The sequence below is a fragment of the Sapajus apella genome, unplaced genomic scaffold (genome assembly GCF_009761245.1).
Source record: "Sapajus apella isolate SASKATOON/1434 unplaced genomic scaffold, GSC_monkey_1.0 scaffold57, whole genome shotgun sequence".
NCBI classification, from domain to species: domain Eukaryota; kingdom Metazoa; phylum Chordata; class Mammalia; order Primates; family Cebidae; genus Sapajus; species Sapajus apella.
Window position 1 is genome coordinate 12861904 of NW_022436997.1, and position 24652 is coordinate 12886555.

The 24652-nt window shown below is 37.1% G+C and overlaps 1 protein-coding gene and 1 long non-coding RNA gene across 2 annotated transcripts in view; one reads left to right on the forward strand and one right to left on the reverse strand.

The window, feature by feature from the left end:
- The window catches only part of ASXL3 (ASXL transcriptional regulator 3), a 172105-nt gene that overhangs the window by 10878 nt on the left and 136575 nt on the right, over nt 1-24652 (reverse strand). Inside the window, 3 exon segments of the mRNA XM_032245387.1 lie at nt 205-2161; nt 6086-6191; nt 8439-8535. Of these exon segments, the coding sequence (XP_032101278.1) occupies nt 205-2161; nt 6086-6191; nt 8439-8535 (2160 nt within the window).
- On the forward strand, nt 1242-18880 carry LOC116528200. The gene is made up of 3 exons (XR_004258921.1): nt 1242-1254; nt 4705-4709; nt 18594-18880. It is a non-coding gene; the product is annotated as an uncharacterized LOC116528200 (long non-coding RNA).

Here is a 24652-nt window from a genome sequence, read left to right on the forward strand (position 1 = left end):
TTAAACATATGCATGTATCTAAACTGCTTTTATGAATTCAATGCATAGTCATAAAGAGGCTCATTTACTATTAAAAGATTAGATTACAAATTGCTGCATAAACCTAGAAGGAAGAAAGTCTAATTATTCTTGAAAAATTAGGCTTCTAAATAGAAAAAGCCTATATATGGAATTGCCTTTTGTTTTTTTTGTTTAGTACCATACCTTGAGAGGGGGAACCCTTGGTTCCTCTCTTGGAGGCTGTTCTTTCTCAGCTGGGCTGCTAGTTGATATGTTCCGGGTTAACTGATCGTCTTCTATCCTAGCTCTCTTTTCCTTACAGATTCCAAAGCTGTGCTGCTCTGCAGTTTTCCTCTTTGATATCTCTGAATCTCTACTTTCATTTCTTATCCCATCAGGTGACTTGGAGGGTTCTGATGACTTGGAAGTATGTGAGGTTTCTAAACGACTCTGTGTACTCCCTTGCTTATGTGTTTTATTTCTAGAGCCTTCTGAAAATGAAGCCTTATCCACTGATGAGATATATTGCTTGTCCTGTAATTTAGCAGATGGAAGCTCACTCCCCTTATTCTCTGTCTCTTCAGAAAAGACAGATAATTCCAATGGTGAAGATAACACATTTTTTTCTGTTCTTTGCAGGACACTATGATTTTTAACTTTTATCATTTCAGTAGAAGCAAGTTCTGGAATCGAAGCAGGATAGGGCTTTTCAGTGTCAAGATGTGATTTACATGTTTGCTGACTCAGGGTCTTATTGTGCAAATCTTCAGATGGAAATGCTTCAGGAGCAATGGAAGAAGAACTCATTATGATGGCTTCAGGAGAATTAGCTAGAATCTTCTGCTGGGAGGTAAGGTTCTCTCCCAGAGGTTTGGCAGTGGTGGAAGACTCATCTTTCTGTGGGGAGAGTGGTTCTTCAGATACAGAAGGTGACTTTCTTTGCTGATGTGCCATTCTTTCATTCATGGAAGAATTGGAAATTGGAGATGTTTCTGAAGGAAGTGGCAAACTGGATACAAAAGTGGTCTCAGAGGTGAGAAGCATGGAAGACACTGAAGAAGTTTCTGATGTTAAAGGTAAGTCAGACATCGGTGACGTTTCTGATGTTAAAGGTAAGTTGGATACTGGTGATGCTTCAGATGTTAATGGTAAGTTGGACATAAGAGATGCTTCTGATATTTCAGGTGAAGTGGATATTGGAGATACTTCTGACATCAAAGATGCATGAAGGTTTTCATCAATGGAATTTCTCTGGTTGTATTTGTCTGTATTTTCAGTGCTAGATACCTCAGAACAAAATGTTGTCTCAAGGGAGGCTGGAGTACATGATTCTTCTGATGTGGACTGTGTTTCCCCTCCTGGGGAAGGCAGGCTGGTACAGGCTCCCTCTGGGCTCTCAGAAGAAAAGGATGTTTCAGAGATGCAGGCATTTTCTGAAAGCTGTTCTTCAGGATCACTCTGTAGCTCCATATCTACAGCAATTCCTTCATTTGGAAACTGGCCTTCTAGAGAAGATGACCCTGTTTTTATTTTGGGGGTACCGATCTCTATTGCAGTTTCTGACTCCTTATGTTCTGTGTCACTGACATGAGTCACAGATGAAGTGGAAGGAACAAGAGAGTCACAGACTTCTAACTGATCGATGACAACTGTCATTTCTTCCTGGGGCAATTCTGTCTTCTCTTCTATCTTAACTTCAATATGAGGCAAAGTTTCTAAAACATCATTCATCATAACACAGGATTCCAAGTTATCTTCAGGAGGTGCTATTTGGGGTTCTTCATGAGAATTGGTTGGACTTTCAGACTCCTCAGAAAATTCAGGTATTGTCTTATGATTTTCATCCTGGCATTCACAGATACTAGTCTCTACCTCTTCTGCAATTTCCTCCTGAATCACAGATTCTTCAGGGATCAAGATATCCTCTGACTCCGATTCTGCCATTATACCTTTAGCTGGAATTTCTACCATAGGGCAAAGAGAAGCACAGAAACTAGGCTCTGGAGAAGCTGGGCTTTTCATGCTTTTTGGCTGTTGTTCTGTCAAGGGCATCTGCGTAGAAACTGGAAGAGCAGAAGTTCCACATGAGGAACTACTTTGAGCTTCAGCATTGTTTGGTCCAGTGGTGAGCTTCATAGATTCCTCTCTTGACATGCCCAGTCTGTACAGAAATTAGAGATATGAAATTATTGCTCAACCACAAAACATGAAAGGTATAACTGGGATCTCTCATGAATGTAGTATTCAATAGAAGTAAATACACCAAATTACTTATATAATCACTAACATGCTTAATTTATGTAAACCAGTTTATAATGATGATGCTTCTTTGCTGCTTTTATAATCTTAACTAAAACTCTACTTCTGATTAAGAACAGTATAGATTTTTATTTTGTAAAGCAAGGAGATATGAACTTTACCAATTATTAGTAAAGGAATAAGAAAATTACATACAACAAACTATTAGAAAATAGGAGCAGAAAAGCAAAATAATGTATAAGATATATTTATATAAATATATATTTAAATCTGAAAATTGAATGATGCTCTTATAATAGAAATTTATATAGTTTTCAGCAAATACAAGAGAACCAAGTAATTAAGATCAATGGAAGATGAATTAAATTCATCAAATTTTGAAATTGAAATGAGTTCCAAAGATTGGTTTTCTTTAATCTATGAAGTATCACTCAGTCACCTTATTTTAGCATCTAAGTGTCTAAACTAAGACAACATGGAAATTTCATTAAAGAATAACAAAACATATTTGGGGTTATCAAAGTTATTCTACCAGCTTATATCTGTGTGCAGTAAGACTTTTAAATTATTTCATGCAGATCTCTTACTGTAAAGATATTCCTTAAATGACATTACAGAAAATCAAGAAATAATTGAGCATGATATTCAGGTCTTAAGGTAAATCTAATCAGAGTTACAATCAAGGTTACTATAAATCACTATTTTCTGTCATATAATTTACATTGTCAGCATCAGATGGTAGAGAAATATGCTGTTCCAAATGAACATAAATTAGGGTCCAGGCAATGAGAAAGATAAGTAGGAGAGAGAACATTTCCAGAGGAAGCAGCACATTCAAGTGAAGAAATATAGTCACAGTAACATTGATGCAAAAAATACCTCAGTGAAAATCACTTTAACCTTTTATTTTTAAAAATCCTCAAAGTAAAAGGGAAATAACATTGAATACAGTTTTTGGGTATTTGGTCTTTGCCTTCTTTATTTAAATTCAGAAATCTCTGAAAAGGTAGAAGATACTATCTTCATAAATAATCTCTTTCCTTTCAGTCTTCTCTAAGATGAATCCAAACTAAGCTACAATTTATAACTATACCATACTGAGAAGATCAGAACAACAGCATTACAGATAAATTTAAAGCAGAATAATCTGCAAGAAATGAGGTTCCTTGGGACTAGGCCAAGCAGAGATACTACTGATACTAGACTAAGTACATAACATACCAAAATCTACCCACTGCCAGCCAACTTTCTGCTAGTTAGTTAATATTATTAAATATACATCCAAAATATTATTAAATATACATACATACACACTTATACATATAAGTGTATATGTACAACAGCACTGTATAAAATATGCCCATGTCAGCATTTTCTTATTTTCATGGGAAAACAGACTTAAGATGGCATAAGGCATAGGAAGAAGATGTTCACAGTTCCCCATACTTCGTAAAGGAAAACCCTGGCCTCCAGAGATCTTGACACAAATTCACAAATCAAGCCCTCTAACACTTAGCATTTATACAAGTGATATAAAACAAATACAGAACAATACTATATTATAAAGAGATTAAGCAAGTGAGAATCATAATAAATATTTAAAACAAGCAGAAAACGAAACCAGGCAGATCTTCACTGGACACTAGTTTAAATGTTTAGACACATTTTTGAGAAAACTTAGAGCAATGAAAGGCACATGGTATCAGTCAACTAAAAACTGTCTGGTGGTAGGGGAATAGAGGTAACTTGGGAGCAACAAAATGAGAAGGGCAGTCAATGAAATGTCCAAAATATATCTGCCATGAAATATGTAATAAAAGATAGAAAAGAGCAAGAGACAAGTCCGGTGATGTGAGGGGACAAAAGCTACTGATAAACTACAGCAAAAAAGGCGGGGGTGAGGGGCTAAGTAGAATGTTTGTATTCAGAGTTTGGTGACGGTAAGGAAGGGGGTCATGTTTATTAATATTACAGCTGTCATTTTCTAGGGAAGAGACCCTAAATCTGATGCCCAAGGGAATCTGGGAAGTTCCTAAATTTCATGCAAAGATTGTGCATATGTGTGAATTTTTCAGAGAAGGATTTGCAGGATGAAGACCCCAAGCAAGTTACTCCACCTCAGTGTTATAAACCTGGGGAAATTACTTAGCTTCATTTTCCCTCAGTTTCCTAAATTTTTTTTAAATAATATAAATAATGGTATCCACCTTATAGAATTGTTGGGAGGATTAAATAATATTTGCAAACCTTTTAGAAGCATATCAGAGCGAGTGTATTCTCAATGATTATTTGTTGTATGAAGGAAAGCTCTCTGTAATGTAACCCTGGAACTGTGGCTCTCTGGGAGTAGAACTTAGGTAGTCCTACAAACAATTGCATCCCTGGCATCCAGGAGAGTGTCTGACACAGAGGCAATGTTGAATAAAAACATTAATTTAATACAAGAATGGGTCTATCACTAAAAAAATTAAGAACCAATGCTTTGGAGGTACTGTCTTGGTTATGCTTCTGCCATTACTGAAAAGAGTGTGCCCAACATTTTCTTTCACAGGCAAAAGGAGAGGGAAGGCTTCTAAATAGTCTTTAATCTCATCCTCCAGGGTTCTTAATCCTGCTGGGAATCAGCATAACCTGGAAAGCTTCTAAAAACACAGACTCCTGGGCCTAACTCCTAGATTTTGATATAGCCAGGCTTGAGTGATATTTTTGGTGACTTCATGTGAAGACCTATAACTAGATTGTCACATTTTTAATGTTTGAGAAAAGACATTAATTATCTCTATTTAGTTTTGCTTAAAAATATATAGGCATCCAGAAATCCTGGCACAGCAATTAAAAACAGGCCTTCCTACTCAAGAGGACTACCATTTAGGACAATTCACAAAGGTTAGGATACTCTGAGTACCCTACTTCAAGTGGTCTATTAAGTATCTTATTTCTTTTCATGAAGAGCTCTCACGTGAGACTCCTGGCATGTCTTTTTCTCCCATTTACAGGGGAAATTTTGTGAATGAGATCCCATGACATAGGTTTTGTTACCTGCAACCACCTGTGTCCTTTTACACAAAATAACAACTTTCAAGCATTGACTGTGTATGTGGGAATTGGAGCTCAAGTTCCTCTACGAAGGGGAATCTGAAGTGGCCATCAATAGTAAGTGCTTAAACCCCTCCTTTTTAGGGATCTGATTGTCTGAGACACTAATTGCCCAAGCAGAATATGTCTACTAAACATGAGGCAAAGGTGAAACTGCTTTCAGGGTTAGTTCATTTGCTCCCACACGAAGATGTGAAGGCTTGTATTACTTAAAAAAGAAACATACACACACATAATAAATTAAAAATATATTACATTTGAAGAGGAAGATAAGGCAAAAGATAAATCTCAGGCACTCCCCCAAACAAGGACTAAACAAAGATTAAAATGCATTAGGCACAGTCAATACTTTCGGAAAAGTGTGAGAATTAAATACACGCCAAAAATTACTTATCTATAAAGAACTCATTCATGAACATACTTGAAAATAAAAGAATTTTACTCAAATCCATTAAGAAAACCAAAAGTGGCTTCTATAAGATTTCATGTGCTATTTTCAGCCCAAAATAAATTTTCATGAACAAGTTATAAACCTTTGAAAATGCATTTTTAAAAAATTTAGGTGCTGATATACCACTATAATTTCATCTGCACTTTCTTACACTGAGGGACTATTGCCTTTTATCATAGGTTTATTAAGTTTTACAGCATATGAGTGTGCTATGTGAAGCAGAGAATTACATTTTCATTTCCTTCTAAGAGAAATGAGAAAAAATACTCTAGTACTTACTTTTCTCCATAAAATCTCTCAAAGAATTTTTCTTTCCAAGGTTCTGTTTTCTTTTCCTTCTCAATTTCTTGCCTTATCCGCAACTGCATTTCTGGGGTAAACTCTCCTAAAAAGAAAATGCTAATGCATTGAGTAAAAGTGGTCACATCTTTTGCCAATTCATAAAGAAAACATGTAATTCATCTGAGTAAACTTTTATGGATCTTGAAAAGTACAAGGACAAATAATGATAACATTTCTACAGCTTCTCTTTTCATGAACATCACTCAAGATGTTCATAAAAATTCTAAAGCTAAATGCTTTAGAAGAACGCTAAAGCATTTAGCAAATGTATTACCTGCTAGGGGCTACAAATAAAAGAGTGTATATTCACTGTCCTTAAGGAAATCAGTCTGCTGGAAATAGAGGATAATATAATGTCTAAAGCCCTGTATAGGCATAATAATAAATGTAGTGAAATATACAGAGTAAAGTGCTTAATTCTGCCTAAGTCAATTAAAGAGGACTACATATAGGAAGCGATTCTTGAGTTTGCTTTTCAAGGTTGCTCAGGCTTTTATAAAGTAATTAAATCACAAGGCACAGAGATATGAATACATATATTTATGATCGTTTGAGTAGCGAATTGTGAGTAAAACATAGGAAGAAATAAAATGGGAAATAAAACCTGAGGCCAATTACCCAACAGATATTCTAATGAAAGTTCTTTATTTTTCTATGAGAGACAGAGGGAGGTTTTGGTGGCATTCAGTGTGGAAGGAATATGGCCAAGTAAGTTGTGTAGAAAAATAGGTCTGACAGCAGAATGAAGAAATTGGAGGACTGTATCTATAGGATTACTGAACAGTACACAGGAGAGGTGGAGATTACAGTTGGGCCAGTAGCAGCAGGAATGTTGTGGGGAAGTCAAGTACAAGTAACAGTTCATGACCAGAGAGGCATGAAGAAAATGAAGAGGGTCAAAGACATGAGTAAGGTTTTAAACTGAGGAACTATGAGGACAGTTGTGATATCATAGAAATAGAGGAAGCAGAAGAAGGAGCAAAGAGGGAAGAGAAGCTAGTAAATTTAATATTGGGAATTTTGGATTAAAGTGCCTGTGCTAGTGAGATCTGCTAAGCATTTGAAAATAAAACACTGGGGAAAGGGGTGGGAAGTAGGGAAAGGGAAGGGAATTAGGGAAGGGGGTGGGAATTAGGAAAGGGGGTGAAAGCCAGATATGAAAATTCTTTGCACACTGGCAATAGCTAAAACCATGGTGGTGAATGAGGCAGCTTAGGGAATACATATGATCAGAAAAGAAAATGCGGGAGACATCAGATGGAAGAATAGGGGATCCTGATGAAAGCTGAGCAAGGGCTGGCAGAAACATAAATAATTTAAGCCTCAGGAATCAATTTAAAATCTGTTTTTAAAATCTAAAGTAGATGGTTTCAAATCAGATGGGGTGAAAAAACAAATGAGATATTAGTGAGGGAACTTGAAATGCAGGCATTGAGAACAGGAAATTGGACTTTGCCATTAGTTTTATATATATATATATATATATATATATTTTTTGTTTGCTTTTTTGAGACAGGGTGTCATTCTGCTGTTGCCTTGACTAGAGTGCAGCAGTGTGATCGGTAGGTGGATCACTGCAGCCTCGACCTCCTGAACCCACTTTAGAATCCCAAGTTGCTGAGACTATAGGTATGCACCACCACACCTGGCTGATTATTGTATTTTTTTGTAGAGATAGAGTTTCGCCACGTTGCTTAGGCTGGTCTTCACTCCTGAGCTCAAGTGATTTGCCTGCCTAGGCCTGTCAAAGTCCTGGGTTAACAGGTGTGAGCCATCATGCCTGGCCAGTATTCTTTTTCTAGGAGGAATATTTCAGTCTTGTACAGTGGTGCCACCCCTGACCGTTAACAGTTCGAATGTGTAAAGTGGAAAAATATAGCAGCATTGCGTACTTTTTGGTCTTCCAAGAAACTTGGTGACTAAAGGAAGGATAAGGTGAAGTAGTACCTTCAGGGGAAGAGAGCATTAAAAGAAGTTTCTCTAGGTGCCAGGACACTTAAGAGAATGCATATCGGATCAAACAATACCATTAAAATTACCATTCCCAAGAAAAATTTGCTGTATCCAAAATTTTATGATGTCTAAGATAAAATTAAGTTTTCTTCAGAAATATCTGACATCAATAATGTCAGGTATAACAAAAGAGTTAGTGAACTCATTTGGAAAGGGATATGAGTTTTTACTAAATTAAAGTATACTGTGGGGGGAAAAAGACTGGGAAATCAGAGAAATATACAAAGCTCAGTACAGTATGTGTACTCCAATATGTCACATAATAACAGAAATTTACCTTCTGCCAGTCGCTGTTTCCACCCTTGTGCTGCATATGCAAAGAATTCATTATTTAGAGCTGAAGTACTGAGGCGTAAAACTCCATCACTTCCCATCTAGGAAAATAAGCCGACAAAAACAAGGTTCCATCAGGAATAACTCAAAACAAAAGTACGCAGGAAAGAAGCAAAAACTGAGTGGTGTTGGGTGGTGTTTGTGTGAGGGGGAAGGAGATAGAGAAAGGAGAAGGGATAAAGAGCAGGAGCTCCAGGGAGGGCATGTGCAGGGTAGGAGGAAGAGAGGAAAGGGACCCAACAAAAGATCAGTCTCCTGGGATGAATACTAGGAGATTAGATGCATGCATGCTGCTTGCTGATGTGTAGGAGACAAAAAGAATTAGTGTTGTCCTTGACTGGCTTCTTAACGTAGTTGGAGAGTGAATATAAAACACATAACAAGTTAAACAATGTCAAGCATTAGGTGAGCGAGAATTAAGAAGTTCAAAATGTAAAAGCTTGAGGAATATATGTATGTGGACATGAGAGTGTGGGAAGAACCTGATGCAGCATCATGAGAGTGTAAGAGGATCTGGACAAAATGGTTAGAGATCAAAGCATAAGGTATACTGTCAACAAGCATGAGAATTACCATAGCAGCAGAATATAATAAACTATTAGTAACTGGGGCATTTATGAAAGTGTGAGGATGCTTTCACCTGGTACTAAAAGGTTTGACAAACTGTAGCCCCAACTATATCTTTAAAGATTTCCTCTTACTTCCATATATAGAATTCATATATCCTACGCACTAATTACCTGAAAACACACTTAGAGATTACTTATCCTCATTTTTTGTTTTTGATCTTCTCTACACTCCAATTCAACCTATTGAAATACTACCACTCTTTTAAATTTTAACTCAAATAATGCCTTCATGAATATTTCAGTTGAATCATCATTCAGGAGCAAAAGAGAAACTGAACATAAAAAGTAAGTATACTATCTTAAGCTGGATAATGTCTAATCAAAGTCAGAAAAGAGAGACACAGAACAAATGTGAGATATGCTGATTGTTGACACTGTGACATCTATAGGGAGGCCGCAGATTCACAATCCTCAGGGTCTTCATTTAAGATGGCACTGGTAACCACACTAAAATATTCCACACATTTGAAATATTTCAGGCAAGATTTCATTTATTCATTGATTTACTGTTTATTCATGATCAATTATTTCATCTTATTCAACTGATACTTATTAAACCACCCATATGAACCTATGTGCATGGCATTTGTATGGGTGCTAGAAATTTACTGGTAATGAAGACAAATCCCCTGTATTTATAGTCTGAATATATTCTACACAGAACAGATGCTTTTGGTATTTGTCCACCCTTTCCATCCACCTGAGGTCAGCATGACTGATGTACAGTTACATCACCATGCCAATGTCCCACATCATAGGTTTACCAAAGCCCTGATACATGAGTGGCTAAATGTTTCAGCTTCTCCATCCTTTGACTGGACAACTCTAGGACACTATTCTCTGCAGTGTGGTTTATTCACTGAACTAAATAAATGCATGCTATGTGGTGTTCCCAATGGCTAGAACACATGGATCTGGGAACGAAGAAGTAGAATGAAATAACCTTTACACTATCATTCCCAAACACCCACTTGCCGACTGCATGCATTCTGTCCCCACAGCTCTAGCCTCTGTGGGATCAGAAGTCCAGGTTCCCAGGGGGAATCATTTCTATTAGAGCAGGGTTTCTCAAGATTGGCACTCTTGTCACTTGGGGCCAGATAATTCATTTTAGTGGGGGCATGACCTGTGTAATGTCAGATATTTGGCAGTATCCCTGGACTCTACCCAGTACATTCCAGGAGCAATTCTCTAACAGACATGACAACGAAAAACATGTCCAAACACTGGCAAATATCCTTTGGAGGCAAACTCATCCCTAGTTAAGAACCACTGCACTACTGGACAATGTAAGGGCCCCATTGTAGCCAAAGCTCTGTCTGGTTACTCTGTATTACTCATGCTGTTGGACCATTAGGAAAAGAAAGGAGACAGATAGGATAATCAATCAGCCCTAACCATCATGAGGAAATAAGACTGCTGCAAGAGAGAAGGGATGGACAGAAGGGTGTTGGGAATGCTGGGGGTTCTCTGGGACATCTCTTGATGTTATTTGTGCCTGGTGATTGACATCCTGACAAACCAATAGGGAAAGACAACCAATAGCTCATACTCCTCAGGGATGGCAGTCTGAGTCACTTCTAGTAGAAGTGCTAAAAGCGAGAAAATCAGCAATGAGCACCAAAGGAGGGAGATAATGAGCTAAAACCACATCCTTAAAACCAGCTTGAGACTGGCACAGCCTATAGCTGGGCCACTAACCCTCTGGTCATAAGTCTTGTTATTTTCATTTTTTTCTTCTTTCCAATATATTAATATTATGATTAGCTACTTTTTAAAGAGTTAGAGATACAGGGATCTTCATGTGAGGCACAAGATCTGAGTAGGACAAAAGGAAGTCTGTACCAGATACTTCTGATACTCTACTTTATATCATCTTGGCTACATGAGTACAGAGGTAACAGGGTAAACAGTTCAATGCACTCAGGTCCAAACTAAGCCAATAACACTCTAGGATTTTCTCTGAAGCGAAAAGAGATTTAAGTTTCTCTGCAGGTACAGCCTGGAGATGCAGAGTTTGTCCCTGGGTGCAACTCCCAATTCATGAGAGATAAGGGACTATGGAAAAATGTCTCACTCTCCTGCTGTCATCCTATGGAACAGTCCTGTGGCTCGTTCTACACATTTTATTCAATAAATGAGCCACAGTTGTCCAAAGGGTTTCTCTCCTCCCTGTCTCACCCTATTTAACCCCTGGATTTGGCTTCCAAATGACCTGTATTCTGGTTCTTTTGTTCCAGGCCCTGTTTGGGGAGGGAAAAAGCTGAGGAGTTTCCTAAGTAAGACATCAAAGCTAAAGAGCTTGGGTTTTATCCTCTACATGGGAGGAGCCCAGTGAATGTACCATAGATAAACATGCCACCCCAGGTCAGTGGCCTCCAAGTCCAAGTTTTCTCCTCAGTTCACCTACGCAAATTTATTACCTTTTTTGACATAAGCCATGATGGTGGAAAGTTGTGAAGCACTGCTCTCGGTAGTGGGAAACATACCACATTTTTGAAGCCAAGGAAAAGCCTAAAAGATATGTGTTTAAAAAGATAACTTTGGTAGCTGTGTAACAGAAGAGAGAAGGAAAAATGATACTGAGACATTGCTAGACAGGGTATTGGAATACATCAGTAAATGGCAATAAAAGAAAGACGTATCTGAGATATATTTATGACTGGGTGAAAATCTTTAGGATTAAGAAGATAAAGTCATTGGGAGGACATTTCAGGAGACATTAAAGTTGCTGAGGATTATTCTGAGAGATGGGGTGGATGAAATGATAGCCAACCTTTAGTACAAGTCTTCAACAAATGTTATCAAGGAGTTATGGTATAGAAAATGAGGATGAGGACAAGAGAGCCATATAAACGATATGCCTCTATAAAGTCTGAAATTTTTCTGCAAACATTAACTCTGAATAGATGTCCTTGTGATTCCAGAGCCTTGAGAAAATGGCAACTCAATTTAGTAAGATTAAAAAGGAAAAGGTGTTCATATTGTACAGATAGATTTTCATTAGGACTAATAGGTAGAAGGCAAGTTCTCCGAAGAGGTAGAGGAAGTTGTTCACTGTGGAGCACATGTATAGAAGGCAGAGTGGATTAGAATTATTCTACATTTGAGGACTTAGATGGTACCTTATAAACTTCTATAGTCAGTGTAACACCACTTAGCATCTTGCAGACAGTAAATAAAAGTTATTGTACTGCCCTTGCTTTAAGTAGTGAAGGATTTAAAATTTAACTCCAGTAGCTGATAGTAGTTTAGTTCCATATATCCTACCAAGCCCGGGGCATGATTAGTTTGTAATTGAAATTTCAGCATAATTTTAAGACACAAAGAAATATCAGATCCAGATTAGCTCTGACAGATTCTCGAGATCTCAGCACATGAAAATGCAAGGCAGTGTGACATAAACACATTCAAGAATATGAAAGCTAGCCCTGGAGGAAAATACTTTTATTTTAAAACAGAAAAATAATTTTAACTGCCAGATCCCCAGGCTGTAAGAGACAGCACAATGAAATACTAGTGCTGAATTTGATTTAGGAAATACATGCCAATAAAACGTTTTAAATACACTATTAATTTTATGGCTTTTAAGAAATACTGTCCGCCGGGGCGGGCACACCTCTCTGCTTCTGCACACTCTACCTCCTGTGGCTGCTCCAGCGCCAAAAAAAAAAAAAAGAAGAAGAAGAAATACTGTCCAAAAGATATATTTGAATGAACTGGAACAATAAACACTTCTGAAAGGTTTATTTATTCCCCAGCTATAAAGTGTTTTCCTGATTAGCCAAAATAGAAACGTTAATTCCCAAAATCACCAAACTATCTTATAATGAAGTATCTAACTATTGATAAATTATAGTTCCTATTTAATTAGGAGGAGAAAAACTCTGATCATAATCACTGTTCCAAAGGAAAATAAACCCGAATTAAAGAAAACGTACTCACATGGAGATCCTTTTACATAGGCTTATACTCTTTCTAAGTATACCATTTGTATGAACACTATTAACATACATTTTAAGGAATGGGTGCCAAGTGGAATTCGAAGGGTTAACTAATCGTTCCTACTTGCATCTCATCCAACGTTTGAAGATAAATGAATGTTAATTCAGTGCAAGAATATATTTACATTGAAAAATAATCCTTTAAACCTCTATTTTCTAAATTACTTTTTTTTATTTTATGTTTCTTACAGATGATTCTAACTGCATGGTATGAGAATTGTTGAAAACAGTGCTGGAGTTAGAAAGTGGCTAAATAATAATGGTGCACCAAGAAATACTAAGCAATCAGGATTTCATTCTACAGACAATGGGGAGCCGTTCAAAGTAAAGCCAAACCATAAAGAAAAGATTCACGAGTATGTGCAGGTTAAGAAGATTGCTGCTCTAGACAGGGTATCGGGATGATGCTCTCTAATAGAATAATAGACATTTGAGCAGAAAGAAATGCAAAAGCAAGCCATATAGCTAGCTGGGAAAGAGTTAGCCAAGCGAAGAGAATGTAAATGCAAACGCCCTCAGGTGGGGCTTGCAAGGAGGCCCTTGGAGCTAGAGAGCAGAGAGTGGGAGGAAGAGGAGTGAAGGGGACAGGATCACACTGGGCCTTGTCACTCACTCCCTCCACGGGGCTGGAAAGCCTTTGGAGGGGGTTGGTCCGAAGAATGATAAGATCTGACACTTCAAAAGGATAGCTCTGACTACTGTGTTTAGAAAAATCTTTAGAGTACTGCTGTCTAATAGCAATACAAAGGTGAGTCACATATGTGATTTCAATTCTTCTACATTAGTAGAATTTTTCTTTTTTTTTTCCCCATTTATTTATTTTATTGCATTTTAGGTTTTGGGGTACATGTGAAGAACATGCAAAATTGTTGCATAGGAACACACGTGGCAGTGTGATCTGCTGCCTTCCTCCCCATCACCTACATCTGGCATTTCTCCCCCTGCTATCCCTCCCCAGCTTCCCACCCCCCACTGTCCCTCCCCTATTTCCCCCCAACTGACCCCACATCATTAGATGTTAAAGAAATGTGTAATTAATTTCAATAATATGTTTTCTTTAATCCAAACTGTCCAAAATATTATTACAACATATATTCACTATATTGTTAATGACATATTTTACATTCCCTTTGAATACTAATTCTTCAATATCCAGTGTATCTTTTTAATAGCACATCTCACTTCATATTCTAGTGAGCTCTATTTCTAGTGCTCAAAAGTCTCAGGTGGCTAGTGGCTACTGTACTAGACAGCACAGCTTTAGCAGATAAAGATCTACCAGGAACACTAGTATAAAGGTTTTCAATAATCCAGGAATAAAATGATAGTAGCTTGGACTAGGATAACAGCACTGGAGGTAGTGTGAAATGGTTCAGTTCTGATTAAATCCCAAAGCCAGCAGAATATGATGGCAGATTAAATGTGTGGTATAAAAGAGGGAAGGCAAGGATGATATCAAGAATTTTTAGACTTAGAAATGAAAAGTAGGAGACTGCTCATTAGTTTTAAAAAGACAAGACTATAGGCAGAGGAAGTTTGGTTTAGCACTACATCAGGTTGCAATACTGATTATAATTCCTAGTAGATGTCTTCGATATATTACTCCTACTACAGTGCAGAGGATGCCTTGGGCAAAGGCAAGACTAAGACAGGGATTTCTGTTAACTAGCATGAAGAGTAAGCAGAACCCATGATGAAAAGTCTTAAGATTGTTCAGGCAGTAGAAATAGAGAGGAAGAAGAATATTCAAGAGAAAAATACCAACCAAAATTGATGGCACTGAGTGAGCAATGGGACTGAGAAAGATGAGACAGAGATGTGGAAGATGATTCCCAGGGACAAGGCTTGCTAACTAGGTAGAAACTGGTGACAAACATCAGGACAGGAAAAGGCACAAGGAGGAAACAGTATTTAGAAATAAGAAATGAAGGCTTTGGATATGTTGATGTAAGGGTATTTTGATGGCATCCAAATAAAGACATTTAGTCAGTAACTGAGAATATGGCAAGGTGCTCAACAGTAAATATTTTTTCAAATAGGAATGATTAGCAAATAAAGTACGGTTGGAAACACGGGTATGGATGAGAACATCCAAGGAATATTTACCAAAAGAGAAGGTGGCTTCAAGCAGAGTCCTGAGGAATACTAATGTAAAAGGAATGAGGAGGTAGAGTATATCCTGTTAGGAAGACTAAGCAAAAGCAGACAGAGGTAGGAAGAAAATCAGAGCAGGTGGCATCATATATATATATATATTTTTTTTTTTTTTTTTGAGACAGAGTCTTGCTCTGTGGCCAGGCTGGAGTGCAGTGCTGCAATCTCGGCTCACTGTAATCTCCGCCTCCTGGGTTCAAGCGATTTTCCTGCCTCAGCCTCCTGAATAGCTGGGACTACAGGCGCACGCCACCACACCCAGGTAATTTTTTTTCGGATTTTTAGTAGAAATGGTGTTTCATTACATTGGCCAGGATGATGCCGATCTCTTGACCTCATGATCCACCTGCCTTGGCCTCTGAAAGTGAGGGATTACAGGCATGAGCCACCGTGCCCGGCCAGTGGCATCATATTAATAGGTGCAAGGGAAGAATGTATTTGCAGAAGGTGATCTGTATTGTGGATGTGCTAATATCTATCAAGCCTTTTTAGCATTACTAAGGTAAACAGTGTGTGCAGTACACTACATTAGCTGTTGTGTCCAATACAAAAATCAATCAGATCTTTACAGCAAAGATAACCTACACAGTGAGACACTAATCAGGAGTCTAATACAATATAAAAAGAGTAATGAGCATATAAACTATCATATGCTGTTATCATTGAGCCACTTATACCCTACATGATGAAGCACCCAGTGCCCTTGCATCTATATTCCAGTATGAATAAAAGCCAGGGTATTGATTCTCTTTAAAAGGTAAATTTTAATTTTTTCCTTACCACTAAGTATGATTCAGATGGCCCAGGAGACTCTATAGATATGCTCAAGTTTTATCCACAAGGGAAACTGTTATTCCTTAGAATAACATAAAGATAGGGATAAAAATAAAAGAAGGCTGTTAAGAGGGACGGCTTCCCTAAAGGAGATAGATCAACAATATGCTAAAGATAATTTTGCAAGTAAGTTTTTGAAGCTATTTCTAAAATTGCAGTAAGACAATATTCCCAAAATTGTGCTTTGCAAGATAGGTGTTTTAATAGGTAAATCCATCTTAAAGGAAATGTATTCTTTCACACAATAAATATAGCCTGCATGTAGTAAATATGGTAAATAGTTTCATTTACTGTACTACCTAATATGCTAAAATTTATTTTAAATCCTGAAGAATAAATTATACAGTATTTCCCAAACTTTTTAACCCATAAACCTCTCACAGAACAACCATAAGTATCTCATGGAACAATTATTCCCTAGAATATAATTTGGGAATTGATGCATTAAGAGTTGTAAAAGTATCACTGGCAGAAACAGCCAAATGTGATACACCTGTGACAATGAATTTGCCCATGCTAGAGACTATAACCGTCTTTAACAAATAAATGTAAATTTCTAAGATCTGAACATGGGATAATTTTGAGAATATTGCAAGAATCAAGTATTCAGAGTAAATAGTGAAAAACTATGAAAGATGACATAATAAGCTTTAACCCACAAGCTTGAACAAACTCAAGTTCAATGCCACTGAAGGAAATTCTTTGCAACCACTGTCAAAAAAAGTCCTAACATATGTAATAATTTTTTAAATTAGATATTGTGATTATAATGCTATAATCAAGATTATGTCCAGTCATATGGGGGCAAAATAAAAAAATGTTTTACAGGCATACCAGAAAAAACACTGCAAATTCAGTTCCAAACTACTATAATAAAGTGAATGTTGCAAAAAAGTAAGTCACATACATTTTTTTGGTTTCCAGGTACATATCAAAGTTATCACTAAACTGTAGTCTATTAACTGTGCAATAGCATTATGCTAAAAATCAATTTACATACCTTAATTAAAACACATTATTACTTAAAAATGCTAACAATAATGTGAGCCTTCGAGTCATACTAGTTTTGCTGGTGGAGGGTCTTGCATGCATGTTGATGGCTGCTGACTGATCAGGGTGGTTGGTGGCTGCCGAAGGCTGTAATGACTATGGCAATTTCTTACAATAAGCCAACGATAAAGTTTGCTGCATTGGTTGACTCTTCTTTTCCCAAAAAACTTATCTGTAGTATGTGATGCTGTTTGATAGCATTTTGCCCACAGCAGAACACCTTTCAAAATTGGAGTCAATCCTCTTAAACCCTACTTCTGCTTTATCAATCAAATTTATGGAATATTTGAAATCCTTTGTTTTTACTTCAACAATGTTCACAGCATCTTAACCAGGAGTCAGTTTTGTCTCAAGAGATCACTTTCTTTACATATAAGAGGCAACTTCTCCTTGTGAAAGTTTTATCATAAGATTGCAACAATTCAGTCACATCTTCAGGTTCTATTCTAATTCTAGATCTCTTACTATTTGCACCACATCCCCAGTGAATTCCTCCACTGAAGTCTTGAACTTCTCAAAGTCATCTATGAATATCAGAATCAACTTCTTCCAAACTCCTGTTAATGTTGCTATTTTGGCCTCCTCCCTTGAATCACAAATGTTCTTAATGGCATCCAGAAGAGTGAGTTCTTTCCAAAAGACTTTCAATTCACCTTGCCCAGAACCATCAGAGGAATCACTATCTATGCCAGCCATAGCCTTAGGAAATGAATTTCTTAAACAGTAAGACTTGAAAGTCAAAATTACTCCTTCATCCATGAGCTTCAGAATAGGTATTGCATTAGCAATATGAAAAACAACATTAATCTTTTTTTAAATCTCCATCAGCTTCTTCAGTGACCCAGTGCATTGTCAATGAGAAGTAATATTTTGAAAAGAATATTTTTTTCTGAGCAGTAAATCTCAAAAGTGGACTTAAAATATTCAGTAAGCCATGCTGTAAACAGATGTGCTGTCATTCAGGCTTTATTGTTCCATTTGCAGAGCAAAGGTAGAATAGATTTAGCATAATTCTTAAGGGCATTAAGATTTTTGGAATGGTAAATGAGCACTGGCTTCCACTTAAAGCCACCAGCTGCATTAACACCTAACAGAAGAGTATCCTTTCAAGTCAGGCATTGACTTCTCCTCTCTAGCTATACAAGCCCGATGGCATCTTTTTCCAATATAAGGCTGTTTCATCTACACCGAAAATCTGTTGTTTAGTATAGCCACCTTCATCAATGATCTTAGCTAGGTCTTCTGGATAACTTGCTATAGCTTCTACATCAGCCACTGCTGTTTCACCTTGCACTTTTAGGTTACAGAGATGGCTTCTTTCCTTAAACCTCAGGAGCTAATCTCTGTTAGCTTCCAAGTTTCGTTTTAGCACATCTTCACCTCTCCAAGACTTCACAGAATAAGAGTTAGGGGGTTGCTCTGCATTAGGCTTTGGCTTAAGGGAATGTTGTGGCTGATCTGGTCTTCTATCCAGACCACTAAAACTTCCTCCATATCAACAATAAAGCTGTTTCACTTTCTCATCATTTGTGTGTTCAGTGGAGTAGCACTTTTAATTCCCTTCAAGAACTTTTTCTTTCCACTCACAACTCAGCTAAGTGTTTGGTACAAGAGACCCAGCTTTTAGCCTCTCTCAGCTTTCAATATAGCTTCCTCATTAAATGTAATCATTTCTAGTTTTTAATTGAAAATTGAGACTTATGCAACTTTTCCTTTCACTTGAACACTTAGAGGGCATTGTAGGGTTTTGTTTTGTTTTGTTCTGCTTGTTTTCTGAGATGGAGTCTCCCTCTATTGCCCATGCTGGAGTGCAGTGGTGCAATCTTGGCTCACTGCAACCTCCGTCTCCTGGTTTCGAGTGATTCTCCTGCCTCAGCCTCCCAAGTAGCTGGGACTACAAGTGCGCGCCACCACACACGGCTAGTTTTTTATTTTATTTTATTTTTAGTAGAGACCATATTGGACAGGCTGGTCTCAAGCTCCTGGCCTCATGATCCACCCACCTCAGGCTCCCAAAATGCTGGGATTACAAGTGTGAGCCACTGCTCCCAGCCTCTAGGATTATTAATTGGCCTAATTTTAATATTTCTCTGTCTTAGAAATAGGGAGCCCTAAAGAAAGGGAGATATATGGGAGACAGCTGGTCAGAGAACAATCAGAACACATTTATGGATTAAGTTCACTGTCTTATAAGGGCATGATTTGTGGTACCCCAAAACAATTACAACAGCAAAAAAGATCATTGATCATATATCACCGTATATAAGACATATTATCATATATTAATAATAAAATATATAATTATAATAAAATGTTTGAAATATTGTTTGAATTACCAAAATGTGACACCCACAAAATGAACACATGCTGTTGGAAAAATGGAATGGTGCCCGTAGACTTGCTTGGTGAAGGGTTGCCACAAACTTTCAATTTACAAAAAAAAAAAAAAACCCACAGTATTTGTGAAGTGCAATAAAGCAAAGTAAATTAAAACAAGGCAAGCCTGTATAGTTTTCATCCTTCCTCCAACTAATTTTTTTTAAACATGCATGGAATCAAGCAAAAGTGAACACAAAGGCAATTTTAGAAACAAAAATATTACCGAACAAAGCAGCACTTAGATGGAAATGTAGAAGGCTTTTTTGTCATCATTGTTATGATGGAGTTTTAAAGTAGATGTCATAATACAAATCTCTTCTTCTGAGCTGTCCTCTTCCTTCTACTACTTACTGCTTTCGTGATATGTGTATATATAATATATATGTATATATATATATAAAATATACACACAATCTCTATATCCATCTATACATATATACATGTATTTAATATACACATACATGATACATGCATATTCATGCAAGTATATATATATATATATGTGTGTGTGTGTGTGTGTGTGTGTGTGTGTATGTATAATTTTTTCTTTTTCCTTTGCAAATAGAATTTTTAGCCAATCCAAGCAGTTGGCCAAGATAAAGGTCTCCTTTTAAATGAAACCTTTTGCTGTTCCCAAGAGAATGAGAACTATCCTCCCTGCCACCAGAAGACTGGCCTAACCTTCCAAAGCAGCAGAGGAAATATTCAGTCAGATGTTGGGGAAGCCATTCCTTAGAATAAGACTGTAGGAAAGCAATTTCTCAGGCCCCCAATTAATGAAAGAAAAGAATTATCTTTTTATGAGAGAAAAAGGTTTTCTTATAATTGCTACTAAGGATTTCATCATATATAATCAGGAAAGACATATTTGAGGGATGTATGCAATGTTAAAAGCAAATGAAACAAGGAGAATATTAATATTGATTCTTGAAAGGTTTCAGGTACTCAGTTTCAACTACTGTGCTTACATGGGAATTTCCCTTAAGCTTTCATACAATATTAGTTAAAACAATAATTATTTTCAAATGATGTTACTCTACAGTTTAAAATTCTGAAACCTTTTCTAAGAATCAATCTGTTTTCAAATTCCAAAGACAGAAATTGCTATTAAAGTGCTATAATTTATTATTTTTTAGCAGCCTTCTCAGAAGAGATGTAGCCTGTGGTGAAATCATTAAAAATAACTGAAACAAAGATATCTAAAGGCAAAAATAAAGCCTTTGACAGTTCATGCTTTCATCAGCTTCTCCACAATCAGAGAAGTATTTGATGTTCCCAGTATATCTACTTCATAACAAACTTGTGGAGAACCTTTGGCCACACCTTGGGACATTCTGCTTGGTCTTCTATGAGAAGTGACGTTTTCAAAATTGGAACAAGTTTTAGCAAATATGAGAATGTGTATGTTTTAAAAGACAATCTTTAATAATTGCATTTTCATTAATGTTCCCTGTGTGTGTGTGTGTGGCAGAGGAAGAAGGAAGAACAAACTTCCAATGTACCCAACCACGAATACTAATGCTTTATTTAGTGAAACTCAAGCTCGTGTTCTTGTATAGATAAAATAAGGGTATGTTATAATGTAGTGGGAATCAGTGAATCACTGTTTCCATTTGTAATACACTGAACAGCTGTGTTTAAGTGACTATCTATTAGTCATTCATTTCTTTAACAAACATTTCACAGCATCTACTATGTGCCAGGAACTGTGAAACAGATAGACAGCTTCTGCTGTTCCAAGTGCCTTGCACCTAGAGTGGTAAAGAAAAGGATAAAATGTCCATTTTAATAGCATGGGGAGTGTCTAGAGAAGGGAAGGATGCTGGGAGAGCCCCCAAGTCTGGGTATCTAGCATATCTTTAATTCCCCCTGGTAGCCTAGTGATATCTACACCCAAAGGTAACTGTCTTACCCTCTCCTCCTCTTTAACAATGGCCTTGATCTACTTCTTCTTCAATAAAAACTACAACCAATAACAATAATAATAGACTATCATTAACTGAGTGCCTTCAACAACCCTGAAGATGGGTGTCTTTGTCTACAATAACAAAAAACTATAGACTGGGAAGCTTATAAACAACAAAAATTTCTCACTCCTCCAGAGGCTGTAAAATCTGAGATTAAGGTACCAGCAGATTCAGTGTCTGGGGAGGACCTATTTCTTGGTTCACAGGTGATGCCTTCTTGCTGTTGCCTCCATGGTAGAAGGGCCTAGCTAGATTTCTGGGGTTTCTTATAAGAGAACAAATCCCATTCATGGAGACTTTGCCCTCATGATCTAATCACTGCCCAAAGCTCCACCTTCTAATAATATCACCACGGGAGTTAGGATTTCAACATACAAATTATGTTGAAACCTTTAGACTATAGGAGTAGGTAAGCAGCAAAATAGGATTTGACTCCCTAAAATGACTTTGACTCCCGAAAAGCCATATGACTTTCTTTAGTTAACATGCGTTCATTCTTACACTGAAAAAGTTTATGTGCTAGATGCTGGAAATACAACAATAAACAAAGAAAGGCATGGTCCCTGTTTTATAAAGTTATAACTATAAATTGTGTTAAGGCCTCTGAAGGGAACAGAAGTACAAGAAGGGAAAATTCTGGGTGCATGCATGTGGAGGTAGGACTCTCCAAGACATTTATCTCTAAGCAGAGATATATGTGAAGGAAGGGCAGGAAACAGCCCTGGGGTAAGGGCAGAAGGAAAAGCAACCATAGCTCTGACAAGGAAGGTAAGGAACCTTGTTATGAAGGGAGATGATGAGAGTGTGGCAACTGAAGGATTGTGTGGCATCAACATTGCTGCTGTTGTTTTCTCCTGTTTTTTGGATGGATATTCTTAGCTAACAAGAATCCACTCTCCATGGTTTGGTTTCATTTGCAAACTATGAATAAACAAACTATTTAACTCCCTAGAGTTTTTGTGAGGATTAAATGAATAAATACATGTAAAATAGTTTGAATAATGCTGGCTTAGATGAAGTTCTCAACAAGCTAAGAATATAAGTATTATTATTTGGTAGGAGGTGTGGCAGACATACTCTAGGAGCCCCTGATGAGTGACACACTTGTAGAAGTCCTTTCACTGATTATGGGAAGAACCTATGAATTGCTTAGAAAATGGGGGAAGTAATGGGCTGTCACTCCCTTGATTATTTTATATTACATAAAATGTCATCTTAGCCAACAGGGGCAGAAATATTCTCCTGCTGGCCTTGAAGAAGTAAAAAAAAAAAAAAAAAAAAATTGTTAATTGCCTAAGGGGGTAGCCTTTAAGAGCTGGGGGCTTCAGCCCTACCACTGTAAGGAAATGAATTCTGCCAGCAACCCACATGAGCTGGGAAGAGGATCCCATGCTGCAGTTGAAAATATACATGTCAGTACCTTGATTTCACCATGTTAAGACCCTAAGCAGAAGAATCAGCAAAGCTGTGCCCAGACTCCTGACCGTGAAAACTAACCTAACTCACTCCTAACCCATGGAGATAAGAACAGCATGCTACTTTAAGCTGAAAGATTTGTGGTAATTTGTTATATAGCATGGAAAACTAATACAGGGAAGGTGAGAACAACTCATTTGGTTGCTACTCCTTTATCAGTTGAGAGACAAAAGTATCTGTGTACATGAGCTGGGTGTGTTTGAGTGTGTGGGATATGTCTCTATGGGATACATAATTAGGGACTTCCCACAGTACTGAATGCCAAAGAAGATAGATTAGAAAGAGCAGACTGTAATCTCCATGAAGGCAGGGATTTGCATAGCAGGATAGAACAGAAATTTAATTAATTTTGAAGGAACTCATTTTGTCATTATTTAGTTATATCACTACTTGATGCCTCTACTTAACCCTATCCAGTTTTGTGATATTTTTGTTAGAGTATATAAACAACAGATTTTATAAGGAACATACAGATGGTAAGAGCTACTTTTAGTCTTTGATGTAAAGTAACAAAGAGAAAGAGAAATAAGACAATGGATTTTAGCTTTTGCATAGAGGTTATCAACGCTATAGTTCTGTTACTGTAACATAACCTTCCAAAGTGCAGAAAATTTATGGCTTCCTATTAAATTAATTGGCTGTGTACAAACCAGAAAATGGGAGGTAAATTCCTTCTATTTATTTTGGTATGATTTAAATTTCTGTATATCCTGTTTCCTCTAACATCCTCTAAGGCCAAAAACAAAACATAACAAAATAAAAACAACAAACTGATGCCCAGCCTCCCCCAACCCACAAAGCATCCTTCTGATGTATTCAAGACATTCCATGGTGGTCTGCTTAAGTAACTCACTTTGTCACAGTGGAAAGAGAGCTTGATTTAAAGTTAGAAAATTGGTCTACTAAGCCTAGCTCTGTATCTTCACAGCTGTCTGAAGATCTTCCAATTTCTTAACAGCTCTGAGTGTCAGTTTGTTTCATTATTCAAATGAGGAAGTAAGCATACTTGCAAAGCTGTTATATGAATTAGAAATAATAAATGCAAATTACCTAGTATACTACCTAACATATAAGGAGTAAACATTTTAAAAATTAATATATATATAATACTACTAAGTGCTTAGCTTGTGATCCTTTAAATCTCAGCATTCTCAAATATGTCCTTAAACTGGAGCAACAGATATGATATTTAAAAAGCAATAATCAGAAGGGACTCTCTACGTTGAAACTAGGTATCACAAATGAAGAGTTTAATGTTTTGTTGCTTTAGTGCTGGCTGGTCACCTAATCTCTACTGTCACTGTTATTCTACTGAGAAATCAGCTACTTAGCCTTGAGCAAAATCGGTCCTATTACTCAGTTTATAGCTGATTGGCCTACAGATCAGTGTTGGGGCCAAAGCTGTACCAGAGACATATTACATGGCTTACTTAATGAATAACCTCTTCTATGTATAGGGAAAGATAATCTGGGATACCAGAAGAGATACTGTGAGAGGAACAGATACCCTAGAAACATATTGCAGAAGAACAGAGGTAAATGTAAATGTATGTTTAACATCACCTCCCAAAACTCAATTAGTTTTTTTAAAAACCAGCAAATCTCCATTTCTTGCAATCTGAACAAGGCCAAAGTAACACGACCAGAAAGTATTACATTGAGTAA